We start from the raw sequence: 14,522 nt of genomic DNA on the forward strand, positions 1-14,522 counted from the left end.
AGTAAAAGAATAAAACAAGTGCTTCCAATACATTTTGATGGATACCTCTGGGGCTGACTGTAACTGCCCTACTACCTGCAGCAGCTCCAGTGCTGGCCGTTTGCTCAGCAGTGTGCTGTGAAACGAAATGAGACATCCCATAGTTTCAAAGTCCCTGCCTACCAATCAGAAATTCTGAAAAAGCTGAAGGCAGCTCCTTGAAATGAAGCCAGGAGGGCAGAAATAATGTGAAATGTGCTGGCTCGCATAAAATTCATACCTCATCTTAGACACACTCAGCATAGAATCAGAGAATGCTTTGGGTTGGAAGGGATCTTTAAGACCATTTAGTTCCAACTGCCTGCTACAGACAAGGACACCTCCCTCCAGAGCAGGTTGCTCACACCCCATTCCAGCCTGGCCTTGACATGTTAATGCTTCAGCTATTTTGTTCATTTGCTACCTGTTTTTAGTGCTCCAAGGCATACACTTTTAAGGCAAAACTCCAATAATATGAAGCCTTCAAATGTAGTGTTTCCTGCAGAACACTTCTCTGGAAAACACTTCTATAACCCTATGCCAAGGACTTTGCTCTTTAACCATAAGCCCTGTAAGACACATCAGCTGTTGATCCTGGACATGGAACCCGTAAGGGAATCACAACCTATGATTTCCACCCTCTTGAAAACCAGCACACATCAGCATGCTTGCACACCCTGAGATCAGGAGGCACAGCAGTAAAAATTAAGGGCAAAATGCACCAGTGGTATCTGCACAGGGACAAGTCCAAAGAAAAGAGCAAAGGCACAAGAAACACCACAACATGGACAGAGCTTGGCCAAAGATGGATAAATGTCTGCTGCAGAGCACTGTGACCTGACTTTTTTTTGCATATTTCCTTTTGAAGCAATGAAACTCTGAAAAAAAAAGCTTATTTTTTCTTTTCTAAGTAAGAAATTGACATTTAATTCATCATGAGAACATCGCAAGTGCATCAATATATAAATCAATCATTTAAATTGATGTAAGAATACAAAAAGGCTGATTCTTTTCCTAAAATACTTTGTTGATTTAAAATAACTAGTTTCCAGCAAAGTGTTGAGTGAAGTATTTGAAAGTGTTTGGAGGACTGGAAGGGAATCTTCTCCTCTGTGTCCAGCCCTGGCTGAGTTGTGCTTTCCTTCTACCTCACTGCAATACTTTCTTTAAAATCAAGTCTGTTCATAGCAATGAAACTCTCCGACATGGGAGGAAAATGTGAATTGTGTTATAAAGCCTAGAAAGTGATAAACACTGATAGAAATAATAAAATAATAGAATAATAGAATGGCTTGGGTTGGGAGGGACCTCAAGGATCAACTCTTCTTCAAATCCTACCTTTGGTGAGAAGAGGGAAAACAATTGCCTGTACAACGTGCTCCTAAATAATTCCTAGCACCGTTTGGTTGCACACACATAGAATCATAGAATTGCTCAGGTTGGGAAAGACCTCAGAGATCATCACATCCAACCATACTACCCTAACAACCCTCGTGGCACTGAGGGCCATGGTGGGATGGGTTGGTGATCTTACTGGTCTTTCCCAAGCTGAACAATCCTAACATTCTGTATGTTAAGTGGGAGAAGAACGCTGTGCAGCCCAACAGACATCAAATGAGCTGCTGGAGGCCCACCTGTTTTGTTGGAGAGTCGGAAGGACACCATCTTATCAGGGATGCTGCAGACATTCCTCACTGAGGCGATGCAGCTGTAGTTGGCGTAGTCCTGAGGTCGGAGGTTCTTCAGCTTCAGGATCTTCGTTTCCCCCTGCGTGAGCAAGAAAGAGCGTTAGGAAAAACCTGTGGAGGGGGAGCCAGGAGGACTTCTTATTTTAATGATTATTTTAGACCTTGCTTTTGTTTTTCTATAAGCTACTTCAGAATTGCTTAGAACTTATCTTTTTAAATAGCAGAAAAAAAACAATGACTGGCACAGCCTGACACCGTAGCCCACCTTACATATATTGAAAGTGAGAAAAAAAGGAGAGGGGGAAATTGTGTTGGCAGCCTTAGAAGTCACAGAATTATTCTGGATATCGTATCGCAAGGTACAATCTGCTTGATGAAAAAAGCTACAGAAATCTTGCTGGCTTTCCTTTGAAAATGAGCTCCTGATGGGTTTTATTTTTAGCCAGTTAAAACGATGGAAGCGACAATCCAGGGGCCTGAGTGGGATGCGAATGAAGGAGTTCCTTCTGACACAGACGAGTGAAAACTGCGGTTTTCTACAAGATTTCCACTGCCATCTCCTCCTTCTGCTGCCCACTTCCAAGTCTTTGCCTCTGTTTATTCCAAGAAGCATCAAGGTTGGGAATGGCAGAGCACCCCGGGAGGCCAACAGTGACCCACAGCTCACAGACCAGCCAAAAGCAAACTGAAAAATGCCCATTGTCCTGTGTCTTGCTCAAGCTGCTACAACTTTTGATTTCCATATGCCTTGGGAAGCATCTTCAGTGTTTTTAGTAACATCATGTGCATCACCTGCCTGGGTATATCTAGGGGAAAATGTACTTTGTGTAGCTGTAGTGTGTGAAACGAATGTAAAGAAATCATAAAAACAAAAACCAAACAGTAGAGGAGAAGATACAGATAGCAAGAAAAGAAAAGAGGCTGGGAAAGAGTAATTAAATCAAGCTCAGTCAGTGTTTGGAGCATGGGAACTGAAGTGCTTTGTATGTACAATCAGTCACACAAAAACGATGTGATGAAAATCAGGCTCACACTGATTCAGTCTTTGCACGATCCAAGCCTGGAATGGCTGATCCTGAGGATAAAGGTCCTGCTTTGAGAAGGGGTTTATCTGGACTAGAGAAGGGCCTGATCCAGGGCAGTGGGAACAACATTACCCAAGTGATTAAGTTCTGGATTGGACCCAAAGAGCAGCAGCTCAGTCCTTAGCTGCAGATTCCAAGTTGAACTGGTGGGTTGAACTCACGATGGTATTCTGGATCATGTCCCTTGATTGTAGAGATTGGTAAAAATATATATATTTTCTCCACTGGTTTGTATAATTAGTCTAATTATGTCTAATTGCATAATTATTGTAAATACAGCAAATTCAATCTTGTTCTGAGGCTGTGAAATTACAATGTGCAACGAGGAGGATGCAAACTCTTTGGAAACAAATCTGCATCAAGATTTCCATTTTGAAAAGTTCCGTATTTCAGCACTGCCACAGATGAAAATACACACGTTGGCTTTTTTTGCATTTGGGTTGGCTTTTTTTCCCATGGCAGCTGAAAGAAGTAGTTGACATTACCTGACTCATCACAAAATCGCTGCTTAAAGTTCAAGAATTCCCTCTTATTTGCCCTGTTTTCAAAGGGTCTCTTATGATTTCATACAGTAAGGAATCCATTAGATATAAAATGCCCTTTTTGGGTACTATGTTTCCAAAAATTGAATTGTTACCCTTTGCTTTCATTTACATCTCCTTGGATTTTCAGATTGATAACCCAGCTTCAGAGCTATCAACAAACAAATGCCACCTCCAGTTCACGTCTTTCAGAACTCTGCAGTTAAATCTCCTCCACCTCACAGAATCACGGAATGGCCTGGGTTGGAAGGGACCTCAAGGATCACGAAGCTCCAACCCCCCTGTGCCATGCAGGGCCACCAACCTCTACATTTCACAGCAGCCCAGGCTACCCAGGGCCCCATCCAACCTGGCCTTCAACACCTCCAGGGATGGACGGGGCATCACAGCCTCTCTGGGCAGCTGTTCCAGCACCTCACCACTCTCATAAAGCACCCCTCTTCCAACCAGCCCTTACTGGTTGTTACTTCATCATATGCAGAACCAATTATGCAGAGACGTGTGGTGGACATTTATGACCTTTAAACCTTTAATTGCATCCTTTCCCTTTGTAAACATATATCAAATCTTGTAGGCATACAGACGAGGCACACTAATCCTACTAGACCTCCAATAAATATAAAAACATTGTGGATAAGCTTTGGACTATCAACACAACCATGTGATTTATTCATTACTTCATCCCAGACAGAAGTTCTAGAGTGAATGCCTCCACTAACCTGACAATCTTTTTTGAATCTAATTCAATGTGACACATTTCATTTGATCCTTTCTTGCATGATGATAGGAAAGGTATTCGCTGGCATTTCCATACTGAGATATAAGGCAAAAAGGAACCCCTCAAAAGACACTCTCACTTTTTAATTAAATCATAAAAATACACTCATTTACACACTTGAGTCCAAAGAAACAAGAAACATTTGCTCAACTGAACCTGCATGCATTAAATTAAAAATAATTTCATCACTTTTAGGAGACCAATAACTTGACTGCGTAATCTAATTCTCATCTCTGCAAGGTTCCAGGCTACGCATTTCTCAGTAGAATACCAAGCCATGGTAGCAATATAAAGCTGTCAAGCATAATAGGAAATAAAAATGAAGGTGCTTTCAAATCATTAGCTGAAAATTATTTATGAAATTTGCAGCATGCTTTCTGTTCTGAAGACCAAATTAATGGGCAGTTTTCACTTGTCTTTACTCGTTGTTGCTTGAGACTTTACAAAATAACATTGTTTTTTGGCGTTGCTTTTTTTTTTTTTGCAAGCACCACTGCACACAATTCTCCCCAGACACTGGGATGTGCCACCTTTTTATTTTGAGACTGTGTAAGTGTGCTAACAATAAATTAAGCTGATGTAACTTGACAGACCCTTTTGTTGGCCCTGTCTGCTTTCGTGGCCCTAAGCGATGGTAGGAAGATGTACAAAAAACACTGCTTGCCATTTTTGCCACATCATCCTTCAAGAGTGCAAGTCTGGAACAAAATAACTTGTATTCAAAGCAGAGAAAGGTAGAATAATAAGAATAATTTAAGAATCCAAAAACTGGGTGTTACCACAGAGTTTAGCCTACTGAAATGCTTTAGAGGCTGCACCTTCACAACAGAATGTATGAATAGGAAATAGCAGTCAAATCAGAGGACTGGGCTTGCAAGCCCAAGCAAAATGACTTAGGGACTCCTGCAGATCTCACTCCCTGTGCGTCTTCCTGCAGCCTCCTGCCTCCTCATTTCCTTATCAACAACTAAAAAATATCTTTTCCATGAGCAAGCTGTGAATCAACTCAGGGTGAAGGTGCCAGGCTGCACCCACCAGCAGGGATGTGCGGACAGAAGTGCCGCACGTCCAGCCTCAAAGCCTCTGTGCAAGGAGAGACGGAGCGCAGCCCCACGGCTCCTACCTGTGTGAAGAAGGGCTCGTAGATCTCAACTCCCTTATCAGAGCCCTGCAGCAGCACCTCCTGGCCACGTCTCCAGCTGTAGCGGACGGGCGGGTTGGAGTTGGCCACGCACCTGAGGAACACAGTCCTCTCATAGTAAAACTGCTCTTTTGCTTCACCGATGCTCTGGTGGACTGTCACTATCGGGTCATCCAGATCTGGAAAGGCAGAACAGAGAACCGAGGTCAAGTCATTGCTGCAGCCTGCAAAATAGACACGATACAATGGTAGCATCCATCATTTCTGATATGTTTCCACTAATATTTAGGTTTCACTTGGTTTTCATCTTCACTGCTTATTTCATACATATGATTTCAATTTAAGCATTTCTTCGACAAAATAGTTTATCAAGCTTTGGTAATAAATAGTCAGATTCATTTGCATCCTAATGGCAGGATCCAGTAGAATGCTGATCATGCTCATGCATCCATTTTCCTTTAAAGCAGCAATTTAATACAGCAGTTTAATGCATATTTCCTTATTTTGGTCGTACGCATTAAACTTCAAGCAGGTAAATTCATTCAGGCTTTACAACACACTTCTCTTGATTAAAATACAGATATCATATAATTACTCCCACCACATCATGGCAGAGAAAATTAATTCCCCAGAACAGAGTTTGTTCATTTTAAATTCAGAAGAAATAGAGATAGCCATTGGAATGTAAATACACCTAATGAATTACATGTGGGCTTTATTCCACCAGGAACAAGTAGACCCCTGTCTGTGGGGGTTTGCTGTAGTTCATTACCAGCAAGGACAGCAACGGCTGCTGCTACTCATTCCTAGATAAAAGCATTCAACCTCCAAGCAACGCGGTCAGCAGTTCTGCATTGAGCTTTAGGGAAGAACTTTGCTGCCCAACAAGCTGGCAGCCAACGTGGGTTGTGCCCAGTTGTTACAGCACATACACCACAGGGTGTGGGAGCAATTGGCCCCATTAGATCCACACTGATCCTGTTTGTCTGCACACAAATATGGCACGTATCATCGCAAAGGCTTACTACACATGAGTGCCTATCCAAATAGAATGCATCACACCCCAGGCCATGAATCAGCAACACACAGAACCCTGAGCTCAAACCTCATCCCAGCCAGCAGCGCCAAAGGGAATGGCGCTGTGTCCAAAGGCACCCACACCTCTGTTCCTCTTCCTAGAATCATATGGCCTGGGTTGAAAAGGACCTCAATGCTCATCTAGTTTCAACCCCTCTGCTGTGTGCAGGGTCGCCAACCAGCAGACCAGGCTGCCCAGAGCCACGTCCAGCCTTCAGCACTGGGTTGGGTGCTTTGGTGGAAGCATCACTTGCATTTTGCTCCCCCAGGTGCCAGCTGGATGCCACCACACAGGACTCTGCAAGATGGATGGACCTCAGCATAGCAGTTCTTAAAACATTTCCATTTTTGTTAGTGTAGAAATTTAGAGAAACAAAAGATTAATAAGTGAAGCCCTTCATTAACAATCTGATAGATCACCATACTGAAAAACAGACTGCACTTATTCTGTAGAAGCTTATACTTGCATTTGTGCAACAAGAAAAAAGCTTGAATGTCTCGATCAATTATAAACAAAACATGTTCCAAAATTTGGAATAATTCAAGCAATAATACTTTGCAATGGTGTATGAATTTTAAGCAAATGTTATCTTCTCCCTACTCTACAAAACATTTTTGTGAATATCACAGAAACAAATTGTGAATCTGTTATTCCAGATTAGGATGGCATTTTCTAATGAGATCTCATTTTTGTTTTAAAGGTTATTTTAAATCACAGCAGCATTTGAAAAGGGATGGGATTGCAGAAACGCCATCTTCTACTCACGCAATAGGAAATAAAAGGAAGAAAATTAGACTGCTTCAGTTTGTAGCCCATACACCTGCAGAGATCCAAGCCCTGGGCCATGATCCAGACTAAAAAGTCATTCTGAGGAAGTTGCTCAGGCCTACACACACTGCATGGCTTAAAGCCTGAACACGGGGCTAGAGACGAATCACAGAAGTGCTGAGGTTGGAAGGGACCTTAAAGATCAACAATAAATGTGAAGCCTATGGGCGTAATGCCCAAGCCATGGCAGGATGAGGCTGGCTGGACATGGAACTGCTTGCATGAGAGGCCTGGAAGTCTTGGTGGAAAAGCTGAATGCTCAACCCTACATCTATGAAGGCTGGTCACATCCCAGCCTGCAGCAGCAGGAGTGCAGCACATACAGGGCACATACAGGATCTCCCCTCCATCCACACCTCTGAGACATCCTGAGCTCCATGCCAGCACTGTCTCCATTCCTCAAAGAGGAAGGCATGGATGTGCTGGAGCGAGCACAGAAGGCACCAAGAAACAGAAGGCTGAAGCAGGGGACATACATACAGCTGGGGACTGGAGGGGCTCGTTTGGCCAGCCTGGGGGAGAAAGTGTGGAAGAGTGACCCAACGTCTTTCTCTGACTGACTACAGTCTTCTGTAGAGAAGATAAAGGTCAACTCTTCCTAGCATTACAGAGGGAAAAAGTCATGAACCAACAGGTATGTGCAGCACCCAGAGAAATTATTCCTGGCTGAAGGTGAGAAATTCCTCATGAGATCAAACTAATGCCTGGCCAGGGTCCTAGAGAGACTGTGGGATACCTGTCCTTGTAGGTGTTCAAAGCTTGACGTGCTGTGATTAGAACACTTGGTTGGATTAGCTTTACTCTGTGATACTGAGAGTGATGCCATCCCTTGCTCGTGCTGCCTGCCCTCTAGCAGTGGGTCTGTGCTGGGTGTGCTCTAACCCCAGCAACAACCAGCTTTCCTCTGCAACAGAGAGAAGCACGTGCCCTCTGTCCACATAGCCCTGATGTGGGATGGATTCTGATAAGAGTTAAAGAAACCTCAAAGAAATCTAAGTTGGGAACAGAAATGCAGCAAAGCTTCTGCCAAAGCATTTCGTAATGGTTAATGAATACAAAATTGGCACTGCTGATTTTTCCATCAGCAGTTGGGAAGATCTCAACACCTGCATCGCAGCAAAAGAAGAAGCACTAATAGGAGACAAAATAATGCTTGCAATTGTTGTCAGATTTCACCAAACAACTGCCTGCCCTGCTGCGGTGCAGGGTTAGACAAATGTTTCATTTTTGCTGCCTTGTTATATAAGACTGCATTTTGCTCAGACAGTGTGAGAGCTGCAGACATAATACAAAATACATTTCTTATAATACTGCCAAGGTATTCTGCAGAGCTATTACAGTGGAGGCAGGCCAGTGCCAAATTGATAACCTCTGGGCTATTTTAAAGCCACCTGATCAGTATGGCACTAATGCCCACTTATCAGACATCTCCTGAACTCCAGTTTTGATGTTTAATTGAATCGTCACTAATATTTAAACTTTAAAATAGACCAAAAAGAAAAGACAAAAAAAAAAAAAGGACATTTAAAGCTTGGTGCATATGTTTAAGTATCTGTGGGAGACTGTTCTTCCACAGCAGCAATGTGAATGGCCAAGGCTCCCAGCCTCTCAGCCCTGGGAGGAAGCCATTGATTTCAGCTATTGCACACCATTAACCATCTCAACAAGATGCATTTCTGACGTGCTTGATGAGGAAAAAAAAAATAATAAAATTCTAAAAGTTTCATTTCCAGGTTGATCAAATTATGAAGAACTAACAGAATAATCAGTCTCCGTATTAAAATGAAGTCATGAGTGTTGCTATGTAGTTGAAGTCTATAATTAAAACGAAAATAATTACAGAAGTATGTTTTCCACAGAGGTTTATGCCATCATTAGGTTCAATTTTTCAGTCTTTAATCTTTGAATTGAACCAAACACTTTGTGAAGCCCAGATGGCACAGGCATGTTCAACACCGCATTGGAAAAATTCCCTTCATACATCCCAGCGTTCTCAAGCAATCCCAGCATGAACTGTTCCAAATGGGTCTGATCTAAACAGGTTGGGAATTGCAGCGCTGTGGTTGGGGATGTCGGTGTAGGAGGTGTACAGAAGAATGGCATATAGCATGAATATCCTCTGTATGCTGAATGGCAAAGCACTGGAGAGCCCACTGGCTGTGGGCAGGGAACACGGACGGCGTGCTGCATCCCTCAGCTGAGCTCCAGGGAGTTTCATGTGGGCACTGTGAAAGTGGGACCACGGTCTGCATTTGCTATATCGTGTTTTTCCAGCTGCTGGGACTGCACAGCTTGCTGATTTCATTTGTTAATTAGCTGCCTTTGTCTTCAGATGCTCAAAGCAAGCGATGTTTGGAAGTCAGGGTAATAATAAATAAACCACGCATCTGGTAGACGGATTGAAACTGCCTCATCAAGACACCCACAGAGGAGGCAGCAGTGATGCATGCATTCAGCCTGCCTAACTTCATTCTTACATTGCAAAACACAAGGTTCTTCCCACAGTTTTCCTCACTTTAGCCTTCTTGGCCTAACCTAAGCTATCAATACGTAGGCAGGTTTTAGGTGTTCGTGGTACGATATGATAGAAAGCAGTTGCACTTGATTCAGAAAATGGATAAAAATCCAACAAATGTGTATTCCTGCATACCTGCAGGAAGGATAACAAACTATCCTGTCTGCCATCCATTAGCAGGTAGCAGTGCTCCAAACAAGCTGGCTGGAGGCCAGGAACAGGGGAGCCAAGATTCTTGCAGCCCCACACGAGTTAACTCTTTTTTTGTCCTTCCACAGCGCCTTGTAAGAGATTTGTAATGCATATGCAGTGCTGCCCTACATGTGCAGCACAGACAGAACCCCAGAAAGTACACATCATTTACAAGGGCAGAGCCCCTAAGGCGGCCAGGCCTCCTTGTGAGCTCCAACAAGACCAGCACTGTGACCTTGGCAGATCCCTGATGAGCTTATAGAGACCTCCAATAGCATTTTGCAAGGATCAGACATGTGCTAGAAGGCTGGAGGGGTGCTAACATCCACAAACAGACATCAGTCCCTATACAGACCCTTCTGCTTGCTTTGCTCTGCTGAGGGCTGGAATCTATCAGCAAAGAGTCAGAGAAAAGAAAAATATGTGATGTAGTCTTATAGAGAAAATGTTTTAGTCTCCTGATGAGATTATAAGTGTACCTTGATGAAACGTGCAAACTGCACCCGCTGGATGAAGTGCTCCCAGCAGTGTGTGCTAATGTCACTGCTGTACAGCCCTGAAGGAAGGTAGCAGCAGTTTTGTTTATCCAAGGACCACAAATGCAGTCCACGTTCATTATGCATGAGAGTAAATTAGCACTGGATCCCCGAGACAGCAGATACATCAGCACTGAGGGGTTTGCATTCATAGCACAAACAGCAGAAAATGGCAACCCTTACAGTACTGAACTTAGATGTGCATGTGTGAACACAAAGCAAAGGCTGGTGGATTTTGCAAATCATAGAGTCACAGGATGGCCTGCATTGTAAAGGAGCACAGTGCTCATCCAGTTCCAACCCCCTGCTGTGTGCAGGGTCATCAACCAGCAGCCCAGGCTGCCCAGAGCCACATCCAGCCTGGCCTTGAATGCCTGCAGGGATGAGGCATCACATCATGGAGCCATCCTGGAGGCTAACAGTGCTAAAAATGCCCCCTGCATGGTCTGAGAGAGGAATCCTACCCGCTAAGGGCACGCGCTCAGCACTGTGCTGAGACACGGCCGGGCTCACTGCTGGCAGTAAGATGGAGTAACACAATTTTCTTCTGTACATAGAACTGGTGACCTGAGTACAGGATCCTAATGGGGTGTCAGCCACTGCTATGGAAACATTCAGAAATAAAAGGGCAAACAGAAAAGCAATGGAAAAGTACCTATGTACTGGAGAAAGTACTTATGACTTTACTTGCAGGAAAAGATACAAAGAGACAAATGCATTTATCAGAATCAAGAGTGAACTGTAATTTCATTATAGGATGCAAGCATCTCTTGGTGGGAAAACAGCGGGGACAAAAGAGCTCTTTTGGCTCCTGGTAAGATATACAGCATGCAGCAATAGCTGTAAACAGAAGGAAGCCCAAGGATGCTGATGGCTATATCCACATACAAGGCTTGTGAGAAATAAGAGTGAAAGCCACTCTGCAAGGACAGGCAGAGAACAGGAGGGCAGTTATGAAAGCAGCCCTAAGGAACAATTCTGCCGCAGGGTTTTCACTTGCCAGAGATTTATCTTCCTTTTCTGAACTAAGGTGCAGCTGCACACGTACGGGAGATGGACACTTCAGTCCAAGAGACAAGAAGTCCAAGTCCAAGAGCATGCAAACATTTTGCTATGCCAACAAATATAAATATCTGATGGCTCATAGCTATATAGCAGAGCTACATTCTTATATATGTTTATATAATATGCTTTATATATAATATATAAAGTCCTATATAATAGCACTCTATTCTTTTCCCTGCTGTATATTTCTCTTCATTTTCTACCACGAAACTCTTTATCATCCAAAATGTCAGTACAGAATCTTACCAGTGCTCTGCATACATTCTTGCAACCTCTACTCTTAAAGATGACACTATTTCTTATCCATACAATGCATACAAGTGCATACAAAGCACAAGCTTTAGAAGAGAAATAAAAAAGGAAACGAGACTGGCGTAAATACAGTGGGGAGCGAATGGATAAAAAAGAAGATACAGGAAGGTATTATCAGCAAAGGCATAGCAGAGGGGAAGAGGGAAAGGAATCCCCCATCTTGCACCCCATCCCAGGCAAGCAGAGTCTTTATACTGACTTGAAGGCCAGTTTGTAATGGGAGTGCATGCTTAAATCCCACTCACCTTGCAAGAGACTTGGGAAATCAGCTAGTCCACATCTTGCTTCTCTCCATCCTGATGATGCAGTTAATTTTGCATCATCATCAAACATTAATACCAACAAATTTTTACAGCAAGGAAATGCAGCTGAATCCCAAAGAGGGGCTAAGATTTGTTTCCTTAGTTAATTGCACTTGACTGCTCATCTGCCACACCCCCATTCCCCAATACCTTCTGAGCTTTCTTGAGTCTCTCAGCAAATTTTCAAGGGGGGATGGAGATCCCAGAGACACTGAACCTCTGCCATGTTGTATGATACCAGTGCATTTGCGTGGGGAGAAGCCAGTACTAGAGCAAGGCTTGAGCCAGCTGAGAAACATCCCCCCTGCACACAGAATCACAGAATCATAGATTGCCCAGGGTTGGAAGGGTCCTCAAGGATCACGAAGCTCCAACCCCCCACCAATGCAGGGCCACCAACCTCCCCATTTCACAGCAGCCCAGGCTGCCCAGGGCCCCATCCAACCTGGCCTTGAACACCTCCAGGGATGGACGGGGCATCACAGCCTCTCTGGGCAGCTGTTCCAGCACCTCACCACTCTCACAGCACACAACTTCCCCCTGACATCCAACCTCAATCTGCCCTCCCTCAACTTCAAACCATTTCCCTACTGCCTACTTTCCTTCTGCAACTCACCCTGCACAAGCTGACTCCTATTTGTGAGCCTTCCTGCACAGCTCTTGCCACTTAGATAAAGAAAACAAAGCAAAGGAGCCCGTAATGCAGCAAACCATACAGGGCTTCTCTAGAGCAGCACCAAAACCTCACCTTCTAGAGGAGCTTACAAAGATGCCCACACATCAGGGAAGTTTCCAGACATAGAGCTGGCAGAGGGGGAGTGCTTCCAGATAGCAACAGTAAATGTGAAAGACGTTGTAAGCCATCAACTCAGCGCTTTGTAAAATCTCGGCCTATTTCTATTAAGTCTCCGATCGGATTCCTGCAAACAGACTGAATGTTCAAGCCATTAACGTGGTCTATCTTTCCACTCTGGGGATATTTACAGCATCAATTATCTCAAACCTCATCTGACACGTACTTATCTCAGACTGATCTAACTACAGCTATTACCATGTGTTAGAGACAGTTTTAATTTAGAAAAGGAATAGCGTAAAAGGCATTCAAATAACCTTACAGCGCTCGCTAGATCTTTCCAAGGATGAAAATAAAACAAAATCTGCATACGCAGCCCAGGTAATGCTAGGGAATTAATACTCTAATTAACTGTAAGACTTTTTTTCCTGTGATTCAAAAATACCGATGCCAGGATTATTATATGGAACAAATTCTGCAAGGTATTTCTTCAGCAGCCATTCAGGGCTAATTAAACATCACCAAAATGAGCTCAACATGAAAATATAAATCTTCCTCGGCTGATCCTAATATAAATTTTGCATTTCCATTCCTGCACGCATGATTATTTAATCTCCACTTCTTAATTTTCACGAGCAAGGCTGTCAGTGTGCATTAGTAGCCTTAATGGTGTGTTTACTGTAAGAGGTCTGCAGGCATTGCAATGCAGCCACTCCTGCTCCCACCTAACCTGCACTGCTCCCAGGATTCACTCTTTTCCATTTGCCTCCTATCAATTATCCCTTCCTTAATGAGAGCTGTCAGTGCTCTGTGTTAACGCGTGCCCTAACTGAATAGCTGTGGTACTGCAACAGAAGGAAAATTTATTATTCCCATGACAACACTCGCCAGTAACCGGCACGACTGTATGCACGCATGCATGCATTTAACCTCACTGAAAAACAGTCACCCAGCACCATCCCTGGTTGAGGGGCTCTCCATGGTGTGAGATTTGCATCCTTCAGTCGGTGCAGTGTCTCCCAAGCCCCATTCCCACCTCCAGCTCACATTTACTAATGGCAAAACAACGCTCTTATCCCAAACCAGCTCCACTGCCTTCCACACCCCTTGTAAGCATCAGTCATTAATGCTTCCTGAGAAACTCCATTATTAAAAGCAGGGCCCAAGAGCCCCCAGATACTTCCAGGCTCCAACACTGGCAATTCCCAATGAATCACAGAATCACAGAATGGCCCGGGTTGGAAGAGACCTCAAGGATCACAAAGCTCCAACCCCCCTGTGCCATGCAGGGCCACCAACCTCCACATTTCACAGCAGCCCAGGCTGCCCAGGGCCCCATCCAACCTGGCCTTCAACACCTCCAGGGATGGACGGGGCATCACAGCCTCTCTGGGCAGCTGTTCCAGCACCTCACCACTCTCACAGCACACAACTTCCCCCTGACATCCAACCTCCATCTTCCTCCCCCAACTCCAAACCATTTCCCCTTGTCCTGCTGTCATCTCCACTTTCCAAGAGCTGACTCCCCTCCTGTCTGCAGGCTCCCTTTAGGTACTGCATTTTCTCCATGCTGAACAAGCCCAGCTCCCTCAGCCTGTCTTTGTAGTGGAGGTGCTGCAGCCCCCTGCTCATCTTTGTGGCTCCTCTGG

The 14,522-nt window shown here is 44.2% G+C and overlaps 1 protein-coding gene across 1 annotated transcript in view; it reads right to left on the reverse strand.

Moving 5' to 3' along the window:
- The window catches only part of MDGA2 (MAM domain containing glycosylphosphatidylinositol anchor 2), a 303,099-nt gene that overhangs the window by 147,874 nt on the left and 140,703 nt on the right, over window positions 1–14,522 (reverse strand). The window contains exons 5-6 of the mRNA XM_052692294.1: window positions 5,235–5,431; window positions 1,653–1,785 (exon numbers count right to left, since the gene is read on the reverse strand). Coding sequence (XP_052548254.1) covers window positions 1,653–1,785; window positions 5,235–5,431 — 330 coding nt within the window. The remainder of the gene's footprint in view (window positions 1–1,652; window positions 1,786–5,234; window positions 5,432–14,522) is intronic.

The sequence above is a fragment of the Tympanuchus pallidicinctus genome, unplaced genomic scaffold (assembly GCF_026119805.1).
Source record: "Tympanuchus pallidicinctus isolate F22 unplaced genomic scaffold, pur_lepc_1.0 scaffold3, whole genome shotgun sequence".
Taxonomy (NCBI): Eukaryota; Metazoa; Chordata; class Aves; order Galliformes; family Phasianidae; genus Tympanuchus; species Tympanuchus pallidicinctus.